Below are 22,869 nucleotides of genomic sequence, written 5' to 3'. Positions count from 1 at the left end.
AAATCAAGTTTTCCTGCCGTGTCAGCAGGACCCCCGCAGAGCAGCCCTGCCCTCCCCATGCTCGGCTCTACCCTGGCCTTTGCTGCTGGCCGAGCTCTGCCCCAGCTCTCACTCCACAGCTGCCTCAAGGGGCTTTTTGGGACATTCAACTGACGTTGCCACTGGCAGCAGAGAAGAAAATTTGGGAGGAAAGGAAGATTGAGTAAACTTTCTCTCCCTCAGTTCTTTCTTAATCATGGGATTTTTAATCAAAAGAAAGGCAAAGAAAAAAAGTCTGGGCAGGGAACTAGCAAAATAACCCTCACAGAGACAGACAGAGACCAACTAGGCATTTTCTAGCAAAATGCAAAGGGATTCGATAAATGAAAGCAGCACCCAGATGCACACACAGCCCCATGGCGCCAAGATTCTGCCTCACACCTGGAGTACTTAATGATATTTTTAGGAGGCTTCACCAACATGCTAAGCTCACATTAATGACTGAAGGTTTGACTCTTCATTTCAGTACTTTCAGAACCCTCCCCCATGTCGAGTTCAGAATCTGCCAGCCACAAGTACACCTCTAAACATCTTTTTACAAAGAACACGTGATATTGGAGTGAGGGGTGCCAGTGCTGGCTGACACTGTATGCATCTATTTAAAAGAAAACCCCAAGATTAAGAACAAAACTCCCTGCCTAGTCTGAACTCTCCATGGCAAATGTCTGGAGTTCAACCTGCCTGCTTTGTCCTTAATTCACCCTGTGCTTGTTCAGCAGATGCAGCTCTGCTGGTCTCTGACAACCCAACGAAGGGACTTAAGTGAGAATAATGCTGCTGCCATCAAACAGGCACTCGAGGCACCGCAGACAAGAAATTTAAGATCAGAAATTAGGCATTAAGAGGGAAAAGGGACAATAAATTCAATAAAAATAATTCAATAAAGCAAGCGTCAAATTCTATTTCCCCAAGTCCCAAATGCCCGATTTCTTTTTTTTTCTTGGAGCAGAACTGCTGGTGAGGAATCGCAGCGAGTGCTGGAGCCCAGCACCACAGCACTCCCCGAACGTGCGGCACCTGGGGATGGCACCTCTCTGCTTGATCTGCCCGTGGGTAACTAAACATTTCAGAAGCCCCAGGACATCAACAATGGACAAGAATATATATGAAACATGGCTGTGATATGTTTGTTTAGAATTTTTTTTTTTTTACATCAAAACCTTTCCTGAATTTCCTTGCTTGTAAAAAGTGTGACCATGTCCCTAAAGATTGGCACTTTTTTTAAACCACATCGCACCCACGTCAATTTTTAAGGCACCGGGAGGTGGCAGGGTGATCGGGTATGAAAAGCACAGCTGCAGACCTAACCGCAGACCGTGTCGCACCCAGTGCGGGAAGCATCCCTCAAACCTGCACAGCCACTGCCCAAAGCAGCTGCGCAGTCCGGTCCTGGGCATCCTGCTCCCCAGGACAAGAATATCGCCAAAAAGTACCCAGAGGTGGCTGGACAGAAGGCAATTTGTGAGAGCTGGTAGAACAGTAGAACCAAAAATAAGCCTAGTTTTCATAATATCAGAGTGAAAAAATACTGATCCTGTCTACGCTGTAAGTTATTTATCCTATTTAAGCGCTACAGACTGGTGGGCTCTGCCGTTGGGGGTCCATATATAAGGTTTTACACACCAATATACCAAGTTCAGGACACCGAACTTTTAAAGCCACACAACTGCAGCCACCCAAAGGCTTTTAAAAGTGCAACTTTTGTATTAGTAAAATAATTGCATCCCAAATGGGTCAGCTATACTGAGTCAACTTTCAAGCAGCTGAAAGGCTGTCTAAGTAGGAAACCAACTTCCACCCTTCTTTTGAAGTCGCATGAAAGAAGTGATGTAAAACAGCTGTCCACAGAAAGATCACAAGGAAACACTATTTTCTGTGTGGTAATATCGCCACATATTTCTTCGTCTTGAGATGTTACTGCTTTTCTGAAAATAATGAAAATATCCAATGAAAGGAAAAAAGAAAAGCCAAAAGCTGAAGGTGGGAGGTCAATACAAAGACATACTTCTGTGAAGTCTCAGAAGTTTCCACATTTGAGCAAGAAACTGTGGCACTGCTCCTCTCCTCTGTTTATAGATGCTGTAAACACAAGCCAGCAATGGGACACTAACATTAAAGCGAGTTAATCAGCATTGCTCAGGTGCTATCCGGACCATCACGGGATACACAACCCCAGCGCCGCAGAAACTGCAGCCCCAGACAAATCCACATGGTGTGTATTTCACTCTGGCTTGGGACTTAATTTACCCAGCTGGTAGTGGTAGGAGTCCTCTTTGTCTGAAGAGCATTGGAACCAGTGTAACAGAAAGCAAGGGCACGCAGAGGAGCAGTAAAGGCATGGCCCTGTGGTTACGTATAGGAATCAGGATCAGCCACCTACCCAGAGGTGAAACGGGCTTTTAGAAAAAAGCTACCCGTTTCAAAGCATCAGTGCTTTAAAAGACTTGGTCTGGAGTGTTTTGCCTAGAGAAGACCCAGCAGCTCTGCACTGTACCAGTAATGACAGCACGGCCGCAGAGAGCACCGGCACAGCAGCTTCCAGGGGCACCGGCTCTGTCCCCCCTGCTCCAAGGCACCTTCGACTCACTTAAACCACTCCCGAGAGAGACTGCTTAATCCGTCCTTGTGCATCTCCAGTGAGACAGCCTCTCTGGACAATCCACTTGACCTCTGAATATACAGTTAAAAGTGGTTTTCTAATAACTAATCTAAATACCCCTTGCTTCACAGCTTGCAGCCATCGTTTCTTGTCCCAACAAAGATCGAGAACAGCGCAGTACTCTCCCATTTTCAGTATGCTTTACGTGATGCTAGTATGCTTTCCTTGAAGAAAAAAGGAAGAAAAAAAGACAGTCTCTTGATGTATCCCTGCTACATAAAAGCATCATGTTACCTGGCATGATTTAAAGAAAAATTGAGAAAGTTGCAAAATGTAGGTGGAAGCTATGGGAAGGCATACGAAAGGAGCTTGCACATTCTTAGGGACTTGCCGGAGAGCCTGCAACTTCCATAAGGAGATTAATACAATCCACGTTAGACCACAAGTAGAATCCCAGGCAGCACGTTGTAAAATAGGAACCCAGACAAGCATAGCGTGCCACCTGGGACAAGGTGTAAACGTGGACTTTGTGAGGAGCACCCTCTGTAGATCCCAAGGTTCCCACTCTGAACCAGTTTGCTTTACCTGGAGCACTGTGTGCACAGGCAGGAAAAAAAGGGTTTGCCTTCTGAGGTCACCAGCTAACTATCACTTTTGATCTTATTACCTTCCAATCTGTCCGAAGCGGCCGGATGGTTTAGCAGAAAACTAAATGTCATGTGCAATGGCCTGTAGTGCAAGATGCACACAAGTCATAGCTGCACCTCTCCAAGCTAGGAAAACCTGAAGCTGTAAGAGGCTTTGTAAGAGGTAAAAAGCTTCTGAGACAGAGGAATATAGGATGGGGGTGTGTGTGGGGGTGTGTGCACAAGACAGAAATGTCTTATTGGTTACAGCTGCAAGTCAATGGAAATATCATGTACTTATACCTGGGGAACCAGGGCAGAAAGCGATCCACCCTTGACAAAAAGGACAGTATAGAGGGAGGGAAAGTGATTCTGCAGATGCAAATTAAGATTGTCACCTGCAGACAAAAAACAATCGTAAATATACCTTTACGCTAAAATGTTAAAGAACTAACACAGATTTCTGTTTATTTATCCTTGTCCTTCTAAGACAGAAAAAAAGTTGAGCAAAGCAGCCTGGGGAGTTATGAAGAGGAAGGAGGTATATTTTGTGATAAGCCTCAAACAATGTTTCTGTTGAGTGTAGGCACTGAGCTGGAAGAAAATAAAACCTCTGATAAAGCAAGAAATTCTGCAAAGACAGCACTGGCTCCCATAGCTGAGACAGGAATTAAAAAGACCCACGTGCACACACAAGCATACATACATGCTTGCCAGTGCAGAGACAGGCAAGGCAGGACTATGGGCAGACTTTTATCCACATTTAACAAACAGGGCCTGTACTGTTCCTTAAGAAAAGTTTATTTCCACAAAACACCACAAAAAAAGCACACAGTAAAGCTTATCTGTGTGGATTAGTTAATCAGATGGATTTGGAACAAAATATCTCCCTAGGTCTGAGAGGACTTTAAGTGTGCATGAAGAAAACAAGCAAAACCACCAGAAATTTGCTTTATCTTCCCATTTTTATCTCCTCCTTCAGATGCTAGTTGACAGACATGTGTGCTAGTGTCAGCTGAGAGCCCTAATATCACTGTTCATCATGTGGTTTCTGCAGCCTCGCCTGATCCCGTGTGACCCCACGGACCCAACCAAGCTTTTCCATACCTGAGGCAGGAGGAAGGGAAACGTGCAGGGGCAGTTTGTGAAAGAAGGAAAGTTACTGGGGGTTGGTTTGCACATGCAGATAATTCTCTACTAGCGAATGGCCATGACCAGCCACCAGTTACAGAAAAGACTTCCCAAGAGCCACAGCACCAAAATTTTCATTCCCTGTAGACTTGGCAGCTCTGCAGATCTCAAAGGGAGAGGCCACACAGTGACTGCACCAAGTGGGAAAGAGCTTGGGTGATATATGCTGGGTTCCAGTAGCATGAAATCAAGCATAACTTTGGCTAGGTAAATATAAAATCTCGCAAATAAAATGCACAAAAGCACTCAAAGCACAAGGTGGAAGTATCACCCAAGCATGCAAGAGAACGGAAGATGTTTGTAAAGCACTTCTGCTATCTCTGAAATGCTTGGGTTGGGACTCTCGGGCTTTATCCCTAATTCCCAGATTCTGCTTTAACTGCACACCACCTTCAACAGGGAAACATACTCACCCTTTGCAAGCTGCACGAAGCCAAGAATGATGATCAGAGCCAGCGCCAGCAGCTTGGCCGCAGCAAAGGCATCCTGAACACGAGTAGCAGCTTTCACGCTGTAACAGTTCACTGCTGTGAGGAGCACTAAGGGAAATGGACAAGAAAAGGCACATCAGTTGTCAGTGAAACACTTAAAATGCAAACCAAATTATGACAAATTGGCATTTGCTTTCTGCTAAAACTTAAACACACACAAAGACTCTCTTCCTAAAGTAGTAACTTTTCAAAAGCAAGGCTCTGCAGCCACACACTTCTCTGTTTCGTCTTTCGTTTTGGCAATAGGTGGGTTGAACAGTTCATACGCTCCCTGGGACAAGGAACTGCCCTGCAGCCCTGGGAAGTATGCTTCTGAGGGCAGATAAATAAAAGCCCTTACTGCAACCATTAGCATCAAAGTGCTTGGTTGCAATCCCTGTTAAGTGGATCCAGTTTAATGCTGCTGTGGTGTGAAAACACCATAGAAACATCAGGACAAGCTCCCAGAACTGATATATAGCTATCTGTGTAACATTAGCACCTAAAAGGCTATGGAGGCCACACCACTGCCTAAACATGTTGGAAGAGACGTCCCTGGCCCGACCTGTTCGGCAAGTGGCACAGCTGGGAAGAGCAGCTGGATCTAAGGAGACCCTCATCCTCTGCCCGACCCACTCCACCAGCGGTGCCAGCGGCCGTGCCGGCTCTCAGAGGTGCTCAGCACGGCAGCAGTGGAAGAGACGGCTGCGCAGAGCAGCTCAGCGGCTCCGATGTGCTGTGGCTGCTCTTGGACTTGATCGTGCTGCCTCCCCGTCAGCATTTTGCTTGTCGAGAAGCTCCCGCTACCGACAAATTGCTCTGTGGTTAATGCACCTAATGAAACCTTTTTTCCTACCTTTTTTTGCCTTGTTCCTCCACCACCCTCCTCTGTATCACCCACTCCTGCTGCTATTTAGTGTGGCACTCCTACCAGGCAAGGGACAGCATGAACTAGGGTTTATCTAAAGCCAGATGCTGACTGGCCAAGTTTCACCTGCTTCACAGAAAATAACGGCTAAAGCCTTTACTGCTCTTCCAAATCACTTACTATTTTCGTGCCCTGCTCACTCCCCACTCCCCAGCGCCTGTTGCTTGTTATAGAGGCAGGCAAATGTCACACAGAGAATGACAGTGCCCTACGTGCTGCATGCCCTCCCCTCCTCCTTGTCTCCCTTGCACCGAGCCACCCCTCGCTGCCTCCACACCAGCTTGCCAGCAGCCCCCGGAGCTGACCCGGCACCGAGCAGCTCAGGGAGGAGCAGATCTCAACCTTTCGTCTTGAGCTGGATTTTCCCAGCGGGATCATTTCCAAGCTGGCTTCTGCCCTCCTGCAAAGGCCCCTTCCCACATCCTGCAGCTCATTTTCACAGGACGCCACTGCCTCGACCAGAGCCAAACAGCTGCTCCTGAAAATATTCAGCTCGGAAGCAGCTCACCCTTCTCTTGAGGTTACGGGCTATATCTGCACTCGCAGTTTAAAGCCCAGAGCATTTGATGGAGATATTTCAGCCTTAATCAAACCCCCAGAGAAATGAGAGGGCTCAGCAGCATCCTTGTCAGGCCACCAGCCTCTCCAAGAGATTGCTGGTGGAGACTCTGGCCACAAGCCTGTCCCCATGGGGCTGAGCCACACGGGGTCCTTCAGAATGGAGGCAGAAGGTGACGGATAGGAGAAATACCCACAGGAGGCAGAAATACCCGTAGCTGGATTGCTTGGTTACCACCCTCAAGAGCACCCAGTGCCTTAAGACCCTCAACACATCACAGAAAACCACAGTGCACCCCTACTCTGAAGCAAGGTGGCCTCCCAGCTACAGACCGGTACCCAGCTGAGTGTGCCCCGAGTGCAGGACACAGGCACCAGCACCCCCCATATTCACTCAGCACCTGCAACACGAGGCGGTGGCCCAGGACCGGCAGAGCCTGCCTTCCTGCCTTACAGCAGGACCAAGCACCAGAGCTGCCGATACCTCACCAGCTTGGAGCTATGGCACGTTCCCACAGCCTCACACCCTGCCTCCCAGCAACGGCACAATAAACTGCAAACCGAGAAATAAAACCATGGGAGGAGGAAGAAGTATTTAGGCATTTAAAAGGGCCTTATTGCCTCACTGCCATCCTGCCCTGCCTGTGAGAAAGCAACTGCATTGGTAAGAGTTCAGGAAGATGCACACAGAGCCCATGCCAGAGCTGAGAATAGCCTTCCTGGAACACATGGGCACAGACAGGCTCAGACATACCCACAGGCTGGCTTCAGAGAGCTCGGTCACCAGGGACCACAGTATCGGGGTCTGACAGCAATGATGAGACTTTGTGTTCCTGCTCAAGTGAGCGCCGAGTGTGACAGGGCTTCCCGGTGACTCAGAGCACAGGCAGGCAAGAAGGGATCCAGCGTGTCGTTCATTCACAGGGGGCTGGGAGCTGCTACGCCCACTACACGTCAGGCTGAGAGGATTGAAGTGTCCGCACGTTGGTCAGGGAAAGGCTGCTGGTAGGGGACCATTGGGCAGGGAAGAGCAAAGCCAGCTCCATCTGCACATCCCAGAGTATGATGACTGCTTTGGGGACAGTTGGCTTCCACACCCCCAAACCCCTTGGATCTAGCGTCATCTCAACAGAAGAGAATGTAAAGTTTGGAGAAATGAAAGAGTTGGACAGCTTTGCAAAGAAAACCACATGATCGAATATGTCTTACAAGAATGAAAGCCAGAAGGAAATAAGGCATTTCAGAATCACTTTTTTTTTTCTTTTTTTTAATCATGCCTTTCAAGCCCCTTTGGCACTCTGGGGGTGTCTGGGTATTTGGAGTGGGTGAGACTGAAACAATGCAGAGCTGTTTCCATTCGGAAGGACACCCGTACTCCCATGAGCTCTTAACACAAGCCACAGGACAGCACGAGCTGGTCTTTGGTTGCCCCAGCCGAAAGCCAGCAGTGAGGAACCGTGCCAGCCAACCCGCCACACCACCTCCCCCCTCTGTAACACCCCGTCCCAGCGTCCCTCACCCTGTGCTCTGCAGGGCCGATACGGTGCATCTCACTCGAAAGACACGGCACGAAAGACCAAAAAGTCCAGGCGTGGAGGCTTTTCAGCCTCGAGCAGCAGGCCAGCAGCGTCAGCGCTGTGCAGGGGCAAAGCTCTGTCCCCTTGCAGCAAGATTGCAATGGATCTGCCTCCAACCAGTACGCTAAAAGGGACACTGTCCAGATACACGGGGAGGGGAAAACAAAGGTAAGCAAGGTCAGCTTACATATGCCTGTGCTACAGGGGGGAGGTGAGGGGGGAGAAGAGAACACAGCGAAGTATCACTAAGCACAGATGACAAATCATCTACTAAAAGCACCTCTAGTGAACCTTAACGGGGAGGGGAGGGAGGAAACCAAAGATCCAGGATTCACTTCGACCAGCAATTACGCTAAAAATAAAACTCTCCCTGTTTACAGAGGGATATTTAAAGGATGAGCTAACACATCTAAAAGCACACTTTTCGTGTTGGTGAAGACAGCCCTCAGAGGTGTGACAGTGACATTCCCTTCCCCATTTAGGCATTCTGTGTCTTTGACAATAGCTGCTTCAGCCCCCACGGTAAATACTGACTTTCTTGGGGCCGTTTCTCACGTTCTGGTTCTGTACAGAGTCTCGGTTGGATGGACCGTGGGACGGCAACGGTGTACATAAAAGGCAAAAGCTTTCTACACAGTCCGAAACTGAAAAGCAATGGAAGTGTCAGTATTGAGCCCTTAAAAACACACTGGTGCCAGATAAACAGGCTCTGTAAAAATAAGAAAACACTTAGGGCCAAGACTATAAGCAGGACTGAAAGCTTCTTCCACGCCAGTTGTGATTCAGAGCCCTTTGAGTCACAATCTCTCTGCTTTGCTTTTCCCACCATGTAATAATATTTGTCTTTCCTAAAGGAGTGTGGTGGAGTTACTACATTTAAATGCTTTCAAGATAGGAAGGGCCAAAAAAAAACCCCCAAAACAACCCAGTCCCACCCACCAGGAAGGATCCTACAGACACAGTGACGAAAAGACAGACCGAGTACTTTTTCAGTAAAGCTCCCTGACAAATTCCAGTGGTTGCTCAACTTCTCGGGAGACCAGAGGGCTGGGGTTTCTTACAGCAGAAAGTTTTATTCCTTTGATCCAAGATGCTACTCTGCAAAGCAGGGGCTGCAGGACTCCTCCTGGCACTGCTCCGTTCACCTCAGATGAACTGCTCCGCGTGAACAACGGGGGAAAGTTGTACGGCCACAGCTTTATACATCAGGGCAATGATACAAAGCAGGGAAAGATCGGATGGCACTGCCCTAATTTCTGCAGCACCTTTCCTAAGGCCACTGGCCCTGCCAAAAGCCGGCTGTGCAGCCAGGCAGACTTTCAGCGTGACCTGTCGGGGCCATTCTCGGGAATCGTTCTAGGAATAAGGATTTCAGCACAACCCGGCGTGACACGCTCTGTCTGATCCAGCAGCCCCTCTCCAAACACTTTACATAATTGGGATAATAGGAGCTAGAAAGCTGCAGTGATTGCAGATATAAGATATTTATGTACTTCTGCCAGAAGTAGGAAAGATACTGGCTTTTGACTGCTGTCGAGAGAACGTGCTCACAAGGTGGTGTTCACCCCTTCATCTCTTCCAGTGACTGTCCAAGCTAGCTGAGAGTGAGTGTCATTGCAAGATACTCAAGCCACAGGGGATGCCAGAGGCTTTCAAAGAGAAGTTTGGCTTTCTGAAGACAACGGCGGGTCTGGCTTCAGTTATTTACTCTGTTCTAGTAGTCCTCGCTGGCTTCAGGCACGTCACTTAACCTCGTCCTGCTGGCACTCACCTGCCCAGTCAGGTAATCTCCCCATTACTGGGAGGAGCCAAGGATAAACTGATTACTACAGCATAGGACCAAGAACCTTGTCTCCTCGCAATTCACATTTTATGGGCATATTACTTTGAACTCAAGTTCCAAGATGCCTCCCAACCCTGATTTCTAGATCACAACAGGAATAAACCCTTACAAAGCAGACACAGAAAGGGATCATGACAATCCCCACGTAGAACAAGTCCACAACAAACACACGGTATGTAACAACAGCTCCTATGTCTACAAAGGAAAGGCAGGATGTAGTAAAGCTGCCCTGAGGGTATGTGGTTCTGCCCAAAGCAAATAGGACATGAAGGAAGCCCGCACACAGGTAAACCAACAGGGCTTGGCATTTATGATGCAACAGTCCTGGCAACTACCCTACAGAAAAAGGCAGGGCCGCAGCTTTCCTGGAGTAATGGAACACGGCCGTGGATCAGAGGCAGAGTAAAGACAGTGCTCACGGAGGCTTTGTTCGGAGAAAAAAAAGCAAACAAGCAAGGAGCCGATCCACAGCTCTGCGCACTCGTCCTCATTCGCAGGGGAAAAAAAGGATCCAACTCCAGCACCATATGTAACTTGCTGATGGGGGACGGGAGTCTGCTCAACCCAAGATCTTTAGCAGCTTTTCATTGTAGGAATTCTTGAGGTACTGGCACAGCTGCATTCATGCTGCTTGTGAGGTTACATACCTCGGGAGCCTTGCACAACGCCACTTCTGTCCTTTATTTCCTCTCCTACAGGTTTCCCTGGTCTTGACCTGTAGTGCTTCCCATATAACTCAGTATACACCTCTGTGACAAGGATAGATGTAAGTAGCTTGCTTTAAAGAAGTGAACTCAATTAACTTGCTGCAAGTTACCCACGGATTCTTTTTTGTGGTATTAGAGGACCAGCATGAAAATGCATAGTAAGGTACGGGACTTGTGGAGGGAAACAGGAAGAATGAAGGGAAATCCTCCATCTCAGCTTCCCCTCCAGGAAAACAGGGACTGTAACACCTCCACACACAGAGGATAAAGCATGCAATGATTCCTGTTTGTAATGCACATTTCCAAAGGGCTTAGCCCTTACAGTCCTAAGACGATGCTGCAGTTTACCATCCACCACGAGATGATGTTGATTTTCTCTTCACAGTTACAGAACAGTTCTCAGCTCCTTCCCATTTCCCCGCTCCACAGCAAGGCTGCTCCTTTCGCTCTTGGCAAAAGTGCAGATCTTGGACAAGCGGTTTCCTCTTCTACCAAAGACGGTGCAACCAGGTTTCACACAGGGACAATATACACTGAGCCTGTGGCCACCAAGAGCCAAACCACAGGGATGACAGCACCACGTGGCACAGACACAAACTGGTCCACGTGCTTTAAAAAACCCTGCTACCTAGGCTCACCAGAGGTCAGACACATGGAAAATAAAATTACTCCACACAGTACGAACAAGGAATTATGCTATACTGACTACAGCGGTTAAACCCATGGGACAAGTCAATGCCTTAACCAGACGCTAAGGCCAAACTCCCACACTTTATATTCAGGTGGTTGTGACGCCGCAGCGTCTTCCAGTAGTCTCAGATGTCTTATTTCTAATAGCACAACCTAGCATGAGACATACAGACAAGAACAGAGACAGAAAACGGGTTGGGAAATTTCACTTGATGGGTATTGAGTGAAGACTTGTGCCCTGCAAGGCAGTAAAGAGAAAAAGCAGAAGGAAAAACTTTGCAGATATTTCTTCAAGGACAAGTCTCTGGAGAAACCGAACAGTCAGGGCAATGAGTCTGCAGAAAGGAAACCCTTAGTAGCACATGAGGCTGTTGGAAAGGAGCACTTGACCCCACAGCAAATGTATCTTTATGTATCAACTTATAATAATAAACACACCTGGCAACTGTTTACAGTCTCCTTGTTATTTTCCTTCCCAAAACAGCAGTGCTGGGGACTGGGGGAACAGCTGCATCAAAGGACCACAGGTGGAAGGAGAAGGTGAAGGCTGCCCTAACGCTGCAGTTTAAGAAAAGAGATTGCCTCCAGACCCGCCTTGAGACCACGAGCTCTGGCTCTCCCCAACAAATGGCTGCAGACCCCTGAAAGCGTCACCGCTCCATCCTTGCACCGGCTTCCAGTTCCAGGAAGTCCCTGGTGCTGAAACAGGTCGGAGCTGGGAGCCAGCACCAGGAGCCAGCACCAGGAGCCAGCACCGCTAGCGCAAAGCAGGATGCTGCTATCATTTCATCATGTACCACAGATCCCAGCAGCATCCACACCCTCCGGTTTCCAGAATTCCGCAAGAATAAATTAACAAGCACTCACTTGCCATCCCTCTCTCTCACGAGCTGTGCCAACCAGTGCGGCGCAGGCAGGGCCAAAAGGCAGCGCCAGAACTGCCCGGAGGACGAGCTCAGCGCACAATTAACTGCTGAAGCTGGATCTCAAGCCTACGTAAACGCACCCGTTGCTTTGGTACCAGGTTCTGTAATAATGGCAGGTTCAGTTTACGCTATTCAAACTGTGTGGTTTGAATAAAAACTATGAAGAATTCATTAATATTAGGGGAGCTAACTCCTAGCCGCTAGTAGTAGTAGTAAACTATTTTGTTTCCTTAGAAAGAAGCTTGTGTTTTTACTGTCAAAGTTTCTAAATTACATGATGCCGCAATTTCACAAAACAGGTCATTTTACCACAGGAAGACAAACAAAAGATATTTTGCAATGGGAGAAAGGGGTAGATTTGTTCCATTCCCAGCAAATTAAAAGGACCCCATAACTATCACGAGCTAAACATCTCTTCCACCATGCCCACCTGATATGAAACATCTTCCTGACAGCAAACAACACTTACTAATATGTTACGTGCACTTTAAGCCCCACAGACATACCACCATCTGTGCCGAACAGACGGTCAGCTACCAGACCTGCAAACCACGGCATCTTACCTGGCCCACAGAGACATTATGCTCACAGAAACACCTCCCCATAATTGTACTGAAGCAGGTTCCACAAATCCACAGAAAGGTGGTTGAACTTCACCGCTGAGAGCTAAACTCTGGGTCATGAACTCAATGAAAAATTCCAGGCAGGTTTTAGTCTGAATCACACCACCTATCCTAAGCAGGGGGTCAGAACTCAGCCCTGCACGCTGACTGGCAAGAACCCGCTTTCTCACATCCTTCTCATTTGATCTATTGGCCGCATCTGACACTGGGACTATAAGACTCCTGGAATACTTGAAATACCTAGTGATGTTGCTTTGAATTAGACTGACGATGGAGAATTTCTCTGAGAAAGCCTTCCTAATTTGTTCATGTCAGAAGAGAAAGACTCTGAAGGATCTCAGTGGTAATGTAAATCATTCAAATACAATAAAATTTAATGGGACATTTGTTGCGAGAGCCAAGAGAGGGGTGCCAAGAAATGCGGTCGTTGCTTACTGTGCTTCAAGAGTCCTCCAAACCGTCACCCATTTCAGAAGAGTCCTACTAGTGTCAGAGGCTGTTTTCATTAACGCTACTCTCTCTAATTAAACACAGCTTTTAAAAAAGCAACCTCAGATTTGCAGCATTAGCATACAGCAGGGATTCTACAAAGGCCCTTTCCCTCCACTCTGATCAAACAAGCGCATATTTACTGCTAAAGCTTAGCCAGTTAATCCACCTTGCTGGGGGCTGGGGGGGGGGGGGGGGGGGGGGGCAGCGGTGGAAAGTCTTCAAACTCTTTAAAGCTTCACACCCTGCTTGTCCTGGCAGATTAAATCCAAGTAGCGATGCTGCAAAATAAAACCCATCTTAGACAAGCACAAGATGTATTTTGTGTTTGCCTTGCTAACCATCTAATACCTGATGGGTTGAAAATCTACCCATAGCTTCACTTTGAACAGCCAGTCAAGCAGCCAAACTTGTCAGATTAAAATAAAACCTTAATACCAAATGAAGATGTTCCTGCTTTGAACATCTGCAATCTCTAGTTGAAATGCTGACAGTGAATATTCACTTATGGACTACAGCTATAATTTGGCAAGCACTCACGGCATGTGTTTAGACACTTTTGCCAAACCCCGGCTTTGATACCATTCTCCTCTAACTCACAATGTACTCAGGGGGGGTGTCAGGCACTTATGCTATTAGATATGACTCAACTCTGCGCTGACTGCTACTAATTCTTCCACTATTAGGCTGTTCATAACAAAAGAGACGAATGAGCAATAGGTGATCGTGCTTGCAGGAATTCCATGCTTGCAGGAGAAGCGCCCAAAATATTTCAGAAGCAGCAAAGGAAGTCTAAAGAAATTCTGAAGAAGATTAAGATACTGTAGCTTTGGAAGAAGCAGATATTGCTGCAGCAATATTGGGGTTATTAGTGCCAGATGAGCATATATAATTAACAAGTGATAAAAGGCCTCAGAGGCTAACAATCAAATCACTGATTTGACATTGAAGATGAAGAGTAAAATTATATGCAACTGGCAGGGTTTCTCAAGCTTCTGTGGGGCAGATTACACTGTCAAGAAATAAGTAAATTACAGAATAACCTGTTATGTAGCACACAGCAGGGGTGTGGCAGGCTGTGTGTAAGAACCTGTGTACAAAGAACAGTTCAGGCACCAGCGAAACACCAAGCAAGAAGCAGCTGGGGGCTGGAAGCAGCGTTATTCCTCATCCCCCTTATCTGCAGGGAATTCCCTGTACCACAGTTCAGAGACCTCTCACATGTAGGAAACCTGCAAATTAACAGGTGGAAATAAGGAACATGGATGTTAACTTTAACTGGGCAATTTGAAACTTTCCATCTTTAAGCTATATCTACAACATACACTGTGTATTAGGTTGTGCTCTGTGATTTTTTAATGGTTTTTGTTAAGATTTATCAGTTCAGATTTAAGAAATGTTAACACAAGCATCAGCCAACTGTAAAAGAGGATCTGACCGACATGCACTGGAAGACATCAGGGATGCACCTTCAACTGGATGCTGTTCCACGCCATCTCTTCCATGGGAAAAAAAAGACAGGATTAAACAGGTTTACACGATCCTGCTTCTGCTACATGAAGATGGTCCTGCAACGTATATAAACAACAAGTTCTTTCAAAGCTACACTTGCTACCTAAATATTCTGTTAAAAGGCGTGTATTTTTTAATTCTAAGTAAAAATAAACTGTAGAAAATAGCAGAAAAAGATACAAGTGTGTTGGAAGTACAGTGTGAATGCACGTTCCGCTGTGATGCTTTCTCAAGAGAACAAGAAGAGGAGCCAACAACAAATACAACGGATCCTCATTTATCTACGTAGGTTCAAATTTGCACCTGAGACACCAAGTACAGAATCCTTAGCAGTTTAATTCTTTGCCATGTACAATACTAATACTGTAATGTAGATGCCATCAAACACAAAACCTCAGGACATAGTAACTGTGCCTCCATCCTCTATAGAAGGGGTAAAACTGGTTTAGATAAGATTGTATTTGGGGGAATTCAAATTATTGTTGGGTATTCACGCAGATGCACAAATTCTCAGTTTCATTAACTTCTCCTGTTCAAAAACACTTGGATACCACGCAGACTTTGTGTTTGTTATCCCTTAGCATCTGCTTTTATGATTTATCAGTTCTAAAAGCATCAGCCAGCCAGTCTTACAGCTAAAATAACACGATCAGGTTTCTGAGTTTCCCAAGAAACCCGCAGCCTGAAAAGCATTAAGCCAAACTACCTGGAAATTCTTACAACCAGGGAGCACTGGCTGTTGCGCGGTGAACATAAAATACACCGCACTAATGATGAACAGCTTGACCCATCTTGCCACAGGAAGACTTCCCCACACTTTTATTTGGCAGCTATAATAAGCGTTCGTGTTGTCTTATGGAAGAAGCAGTCTTGAATACTAACTGGCTGGAGATCGTAATCTTGATAGCAGAAAATACCTATTTGTAGTGAAATTTTACTTACCACCCACCTTGTTTTCCTCAGCACCTTAAGGGGAACAAAATTCCCTAATCCAGCTATTTTTTTCTTTCTTTCAAGACTGTGATTTATTTAGATTATCTTCATGCCTAGGAATTCAATTTCTGTACTTCACGGTGGCAAATACCAAACAACACGTTATTTATTCCACTGTTCAACACTGGTAACACTCGCAGTGGAAACGAGTAACTGTTGTTATTTCTCCCGTTACTAGAAGCCATGCAGCCAATTGCATTTATGTTGAGATACAAACTTTGCAAAGAATACAGCTGGTACTGTTCTGGACGGCTGGGTTTTAGCTACATAGTAAGTCAACTGTATTCCAGCCCCGGGGCCCCACATTCCCCTGTTGCTTCCTAAACTGTTCTTCCCCTCTTTGAGGTAACTCATTAGTGTATGCTCTGGAGCGTATGTACAAATAGGCCATTTTTCCTACCCCAGGGCTCTTGAAAAAACATAAATATCTCCCTGGGTAGGGGTATGTTGGGAACAACCATGTAACAAAGCCGCTTGTTAGTCCATAGAAGTTTTGTGTGACTTGCTAAGTCCTTGGACCAGATTTACTTCATTTGTTGTTCCTAGATCATGATGTGGTTTTGGCACCAGACAGTCAACAAGCTAACTGCAAAATCAAAGTTACAGAACACTAACTTGCTGAAGGCAAAGCATGATGAACTAACCTTTTGTAGCGAAAGAGACAAACAAAAATTTAACCCAAAGCATAAACAAAATAGTAGCCAGGGTGTAGGGGGGGATAAAGTTTGAAGAAGAAACACATGGAAATTACGCAGATTTGTAGAACTAGCAACTCTTTCCTTGGCATTTCAGGATAAAGGTTAAAGAACAAATTCTGCTTCAGGAAAACTACTAATTGCTAGCAAAAGGAGGTTGGAGACATGTTACTTATTAGAGGAGCTTAAGTAGGAATGAGACCTGGCATCAAGAAATTTCATGTTGCAATCCATGGTCACAGAACCAGATCTTGCCATGGGCAAGTCTGCTTCACCCCTGGTTTTTTTTTTCTGATCAGTAAAACCTCATCCTACCTATTTTGGGAAAGATCTTGCAGAGGAAAAACTACTTATTATTAGAAACATGTTCTCAAAGGCTTTGTCGACTACAATATGTTCCTGCACAGGGAAACTTTGACATAAAACACCAAGAAAGCCCATTTAATCAGCGCTCTAATTCTGTTAGCTTCTCAGCAGAAAAACGTGAACGCCACATGCATGCATGCCCCTTGTCTCTGTGTCACTGAAGAAACCACACTGCAGACTGAAGGAAAGCTCTAAAAAGAGGTTTTTCACAAGGCCCTACTTGAGGCAAGAAACCCATCAGCAGAACTCTTTTCTAACCCCGCTACAGCTTTCTCAGTTGGGTTAGTGCATTTCCTTGATAGATGCACTTCATTTTGTTAAAAACTTGGATGGAAAGTCCACATGCCTGTCTACTTGTCCTTACGTTCCTAAAAATTTATCTGGGGAATGAGTAAGTTTCAACCTCGCCCAAAGAATGTACAAATTGCTGTCCCACCTGTTATTTATCTTATTGTCATCTACCAAAGATTTGGTCAGTGTGTGTATGAAGACAGTTACAGACAATCTATCTTCCTCTAACGACCATGTGCTGCCACTTTTGAATGCCTGCGATCCTCAGAGGGTGAAGGAATCTAACACAATCTCCCTTTGGACAGCACGAACAAGCAGCCTTCCCTTCACAACCTCAAAATGAAAAAATTAAAAGACCACCTGATCATCACTTCGTATACTGAACACGCGCTTTACAAAGCCCTCACAAAAAACTATAACCTCTCCCAACGTACATCTTTACAACAGCACAAGAACTACCAGTGGAGTAGAACACAGACTGAACAGAAAATGAGAAGAGAAAGGCAGAAAATGATCCTGTATTTAAAGGATGAGAAATCTGGATAGAGTGACTTTGCAGTCACTGGAGGAATGGAAAATGGGGTGTCAGCGGCAAAACCGCAGACCTCAAAATACCAGCGATGGTAAAAACTGCAGCAGGAGAGATCGATCCGCGTGCCAATGGCAACATCAGCGGCCCTAAATTCATCACAGCATGACTGAAAGGCAATGCCTCACGAAACGCAATGTTTGCTAGCAAAAAACCCCAGGTTTTGAGCTTGCTATCAGTGCACATACAGCCAAGAAACATCTTGTCTCAAAACTGGTGCTGAAAACAGCCAGGCACTGCAGCACAGGCCATGTTCAGCACCAGTTGGTCGTGACAGATAATCTGCCAACTGCACGTTATCCTCACGTACCTCTGCACACAAACACCCACCGCAGCCCCCGCGGCCCCTCAGCACTGCAGGGCTGCAAGAGGAGATGTTACCCCGGCCAAACGCACCTCTGCGGGAGGGCAGGAGAAATCCCATTCCAGCACGAAGGCAAAACGCATGTTGCATTTGCTGCACGCTGCTCACTGCGTTGCTGGAAATCAGAGAGGCTCGCTAGCCTGTAACCGGCATTTGGGGAATATTTTGCTCAATTTATTTGGGATGGGACGCATTTTCTGCTCACAACAGCCCCCGACCCCCAGTATGCAGCCAGCGGAGCAGAGGAGAGATGGTGCACCTCCTGCAACGCGGCGGGCTCGAGGGCAGCTAGCCGTTTGGGCAGACTTTTGGGGAAGGCGACGGTGAGCGGGCAGCCACGTGCGGCAGCGGGACAGCGGGCACCTGGAGAGGGACCGCGAGTACTTACGGACGCAGAGACAGGCCACCAGCTTGGCAGCCTCGTCGGGCACCGGGCAGACGGGGAAGATGGGCTTGAGCAGGTAGGTGGCGAAGACCAGAGCGACGATGTACTGCGAGGAGGGCCGGATGATGAGCAGCTCTATCCAGAGCTTGAGGAAGGCGGGCAGGGAGCCGTACACCTCCAGCATGTAGGCGTAGTCCCCGCCGGACTTGGTGATGGTGGTGCCCAGCTCGGCGTAGCAGAGGGCACCCACGATGGAGAAGGCCCCGCAGACGGCCCACACCACCAGCGACAGCCCGGGCGAGCCGGCCTCCCGCAGCACGCCCGTGGGGGTGACGAAGATGCCGGAGCCGATGATGGTGCCGACGATGATGGCCACGCCGTTGAGCAGCGTGATGGAGCGCTGCAGGGTCACCCCCTCGGCCTCGGCGGAGGCGCAGGGCGAGGGCGAGCGGACGCAGCCGTTCTCCTGCGCCCCGCCATCCGCCGCCTCCAGCATCTTCTCCATCGCCTGCTTCTCCTCCTCCTGCGCCAGCGAGGCGGCCGAGCCCGCCGGGCTCCGCTTCTTCACCCCGCTGCTGCCGGGGCTGCCGGCGCCGCCGCTGCCCGACATGGTGGCGCGGAGCGGAGCGGAGCGGGGCGCGGAGCGGCGCGGAGCGGGGCGGGGGGGCAGGGCGCGGGGCCGCCACCATGCAGCGCTGCCGCCCCTTTTGTTCCGGCGGCGGTGGGCGGCGTGCGCCGAGCGCCTCCCGCCCGGGCGGGGAGCGGGGCTGGCCTCCTTTCCGGGGGGGGGGGGGGGGGGGGAGGAGGAGGAGGAGAAGGAGGAGGAGGAGGAAGGGTGGTGTCGCAGGGCCCCGGGAACCGGCGGCTATGGGTCCCTTTCCAGGCGCGCAGGCCACCCGCACCCCCCTCGCAAGGGGCCAGAGGCGCGGCGGGGAGGGGGACCAAGGGGACCAAAGAGCCCCCCCCGCCCCCGCCCCTGCCCCCGGGGGGCTCCCCGCTGCCGGGAGGGGAGGGGGTCACCCTGCACCCCAGACTGGGCGGCTGTTCTTAGAAAGCAGAATGGGTCTCTGTGTGTAAACCCCAAATCCAGCAACACGCGCCCCTCCCAGCCCCCCCGATCTCAGCCTCCCCAGCCCCCCCGATCTCAGCCCCCCCAGCCCCCCCTGATCTCAGTGCATTTGCTGTGCTCCTGTTTGACAGATCCGTGGGCCAAGGCCCCTCGCTGCATCACCGTGCTTCTGCAGAGGCACTGCAGGCATCTTCCTGTCATCTCAGGCACCCAGACTACCAAAAAGATGCATTTGCCAAAAAAAAATACAATAAAACCTTTCTGCTAACCTGGCAAGTGTGCAGGCAAAACGGGCAACTTCTACCACGCCACCTCAGTGAAGGCGTCGGGTTTGAACCCGAGGAGACTTACTCGGATAGCTCACAACAGTGCCCAGGGAGCCAATTCTTGGTCAAATTCAGGCTCCCTCTGGTCCTTGTGGGATAGAAGAGCTCAGAGGCTGCAGCCTGGAAGCCCTGATGCTCAGCGAGGCTCCTTCCCACCCCGGGCTGCAGGCGGTACCTCTACCGAGAAGTCGGAGCCCGAAGTCTGAGAGCCAAGGTGTCCATCCTGCCCCGACCATCCCCCTCCCCAGCCTCAGTACAGGCAGTGGGTCAGGAGGTTTCTGCAAGTCACCTCGGAGAAAGGTGAGATCTGCATTCTGGGGAAAGATGTAACCGAGTAGGAACGTTAGTAACCGATAACGGGCATCGCGGCCGCTCCCAACCGCGCCAGGAATCCCGAGCGGCCCCTCAGCACCGATCAGAACCTGACATCTAGTGGCTGCTACACACCAGCCCGGGGGCTTCGAACTCCACCGCTTCTCCCTTCAAAGAAGCATCCATGTTTCAGAAGAAAGCTTGAACAAAAATTACTTTTGCATCCAGCATGTTTTTTCTAGTTTTCAAAGACAAACGTGATCCTGAAGGGACCGAAAAGACTATGACAATTAATTAAACGGGAAAGCATATTTATCACACAATTTTCCTGAAACCCCAGAAGCCTTTCTTCCGCCTCTCCAGCTTCACATCAGCCCCATCACACGGCCTATATGGCTGTAAGCCAAACCGATTATTTCTCGAAGTAAGATTTACCAACATTCCCTCGTTACAGTGTTTCATACTTTATCCCAGGCAAAATGTTCACGCAACCGTAAAATCAGGGAAAACGCCAGGTACCTGCAACACAGGGGACTGTCTCTGCGTTGGCCTCGTTAGTCGGGATCCAGCAGACGGGGCTGGCACTGGAGTAAGACGGATGCTTCAGGTCTTCTCAGACGAATGCTCCAACTCAGTTGTGTAGTTGGGTGAACAAAACCATTCATCAATGCTTTTACTTCACCAGTGCCCTGGACTAAGTTATCACCTTAAGGCAAATTAACTGCTTGATCATTGGCATTTTCCACCTGATATCAACCTAATTCTTGATCATTGGCATTTTCCACCTGATATTAACCTAATTCTTGATCATTGGCATTTTCCACCTGATATCAACCTAATTCTTGATCATTGGCATTTTCCACCTGATATCAACCTAATTCTTGATCATTGGCATTTTCCACCTGATATCAACCTAATTCTTGATCATTGGCATTTTCCACCTGATATCAACCTAATTCTTGATCATTGGCATTTTCCACCTGATATTAACCTAATTCTTGATCATTGGCATTTTCCACCTGATATTAACCTAATTCTTGATCATTGGCATTTTACACCTGATATTAACCTAATTCTTGATCATTGGCATTTTACACCTGATATTAACCTAATTCTTGATCATTGGCATTTTACACCTGATATTAACCTAATTCACAGACATTTCCATTAACTTTCACAAGGACGGGACCAAGTTATCTTTTTCTCTCTGCATCCAATTCTTCCGAAAGGGGATTTTTTAACAGACAGCTAAGAATTTGCAGACTTCAGTCTCAGTTTTGACACCATTTCCATTTGGAAATCCTGGGATCAAGCAGCAGTGGAGCAGCAGCCACTGAACTGCCATATTTAAAGTCAACCACATACTTGTCTTGCAAATTAGTCGGCGTTAATTCTGCAACTGTTTCTCTGTTTCTATTACTGAGAAAATACCTGCTTTGCAGTCATGGTGTTAGGGCGTGTTCATATAGTGCTTTATATCTTCAAAGCACTTCACAAATGCTGAGTATTATTATCAGTTCTGACCACGAACATTAACTCTCCTCAGGCCCCCAAGTTATTCCGCAGAATCTTTGAAGACTATTTGATTATACAATCAGTTCTCCATATGCTAATACTCAGGCACTTCAAGTTTGTCACATCAAAAAGACAGACAAAAAGAATTATTTGTCAGAAAGACAAATAATTACCAGTATTAGAAGTAAATTGGCCATTTGTTAAAAGTAACGTGTATGTTTCTTAACCATGTATCAGCAAAGCTGCCTTGATCAAAATAAGGCAGCCTGCTGGAATCAAATAAGCCATTTTTTTAGCAAACACCTCAGCTATACTAATAGAAGAGCTCAGAAGCTCTTTTGTTGGAAGTGGTGGTAGCTTCTAGAACCCTTAAATAGTAATAACGGTGGGGCTGGCCTCACTTTTAAGCCCCGTCACCCTTTCTTCACGTCAGAATGGCTTGCCTACCACAAAGGGTATCGAATCGCACCGTTTGGGAGGCCTTACCGAAAAGTACTGCCTACAGTTATTTTAGGGGGGGGATTTCTTAACTAGAAATATAACCTACCTTTCCCATCAAAGGAAGTGGAAAGTCATTTGAATGAATTCAGCTAAACATATCTATACGATAACTAGACTCTAAGCATGGCTAAGCAGTGAGTCAGAGAAACTAACACTTAATTTCACCTGATTAGCCAACTTGTATTATTGATAAAAGTAATTTATTTTACTCAAAGTTTTTTTCAGGTCATTTGATAAGATTCCTGTAGCCACATCCACTAAATGCGAAACTCTTGGGAGTTTCACATCAACGCTCCGTTTCATCAAGACCAATTATAGCACAGGAAAAGGAGCTTAGTTGCCACATCAAGTTTAATGATCAGTGTCAAATGAAGTAGTTTAGAAAAGATCCTCAAAATTTGTAATCCCATTTTAGACAGCATGCAGCATCTAGCTGAACGTAACAAATAATTAGACATCCTTCCATCAGTACAGCAGCAACAGAGAGGTCATTGTTCTTTCATTCCAATTATAATACAGTTCAGCAGAGTCTTTCATAGCTTTTAAGTATCACAGAATGTCTCACATTTGATTAGACTCCACTCCTAATGAACTGGTTCATTGTCAAGGAGGAATTGTATTATTTTCTTGACAGAAAATCTAATTCTTAACTTGGAGAGCTTAATAACACAATGAGATACAGGCA

At 47.4% G+C, this 22,869-nt stretch overlaps 1 protein-coding gene across 1 annotated transcript in view; it reads right to left on the bottom strand.

Annotated features, from left to right (window-relative positions):
- Positions 1-19,200, bottom strand: part of SLC7A5 (solute carrier family 7 member 5) — a 40,867-nt gene extending 21,667 nt beyond the window's left edge. The window contains exons 1-2 of the mRNA XM_005235514.4: positions 18,465-19,200; positions 4,869-4,994 (exon numbers count right to left, since the gene is read on the bottom strand). Of these exons, the coding sequence (XP_005235571.2) occupies positions 4,869-4,994; positions 18,465-19,071 (733 nt within the window). The 5' untranslated portion in view covers positions 19,072-19,200. The remainder of the gene's footprint in view (positions 1-4,868; positions 4,995-18,464) is intronic.
- Between the last annotated feature and the right edge of the window lie 3,669 nt (positions 19,201-22,869).

The sequence above is a fragment of the Falco peregrinus genome, chromosome 14 (assembly GCF_023634155.1).
Source record: "Falco peregrinus isolate bFalPer1 chromosome 14, bFalPer1.pri, whole genome shotgun sequence".
NCBI lineage: Eukaryota > Metazoa > Chordata > Aves > Falconiformes > Falconidae > Falco > Falco peregrinus.
Note: the sequence above shows the minus strand (reverse complement) of the source record. Positions and strands in the feature narration are given on the sequence as shown.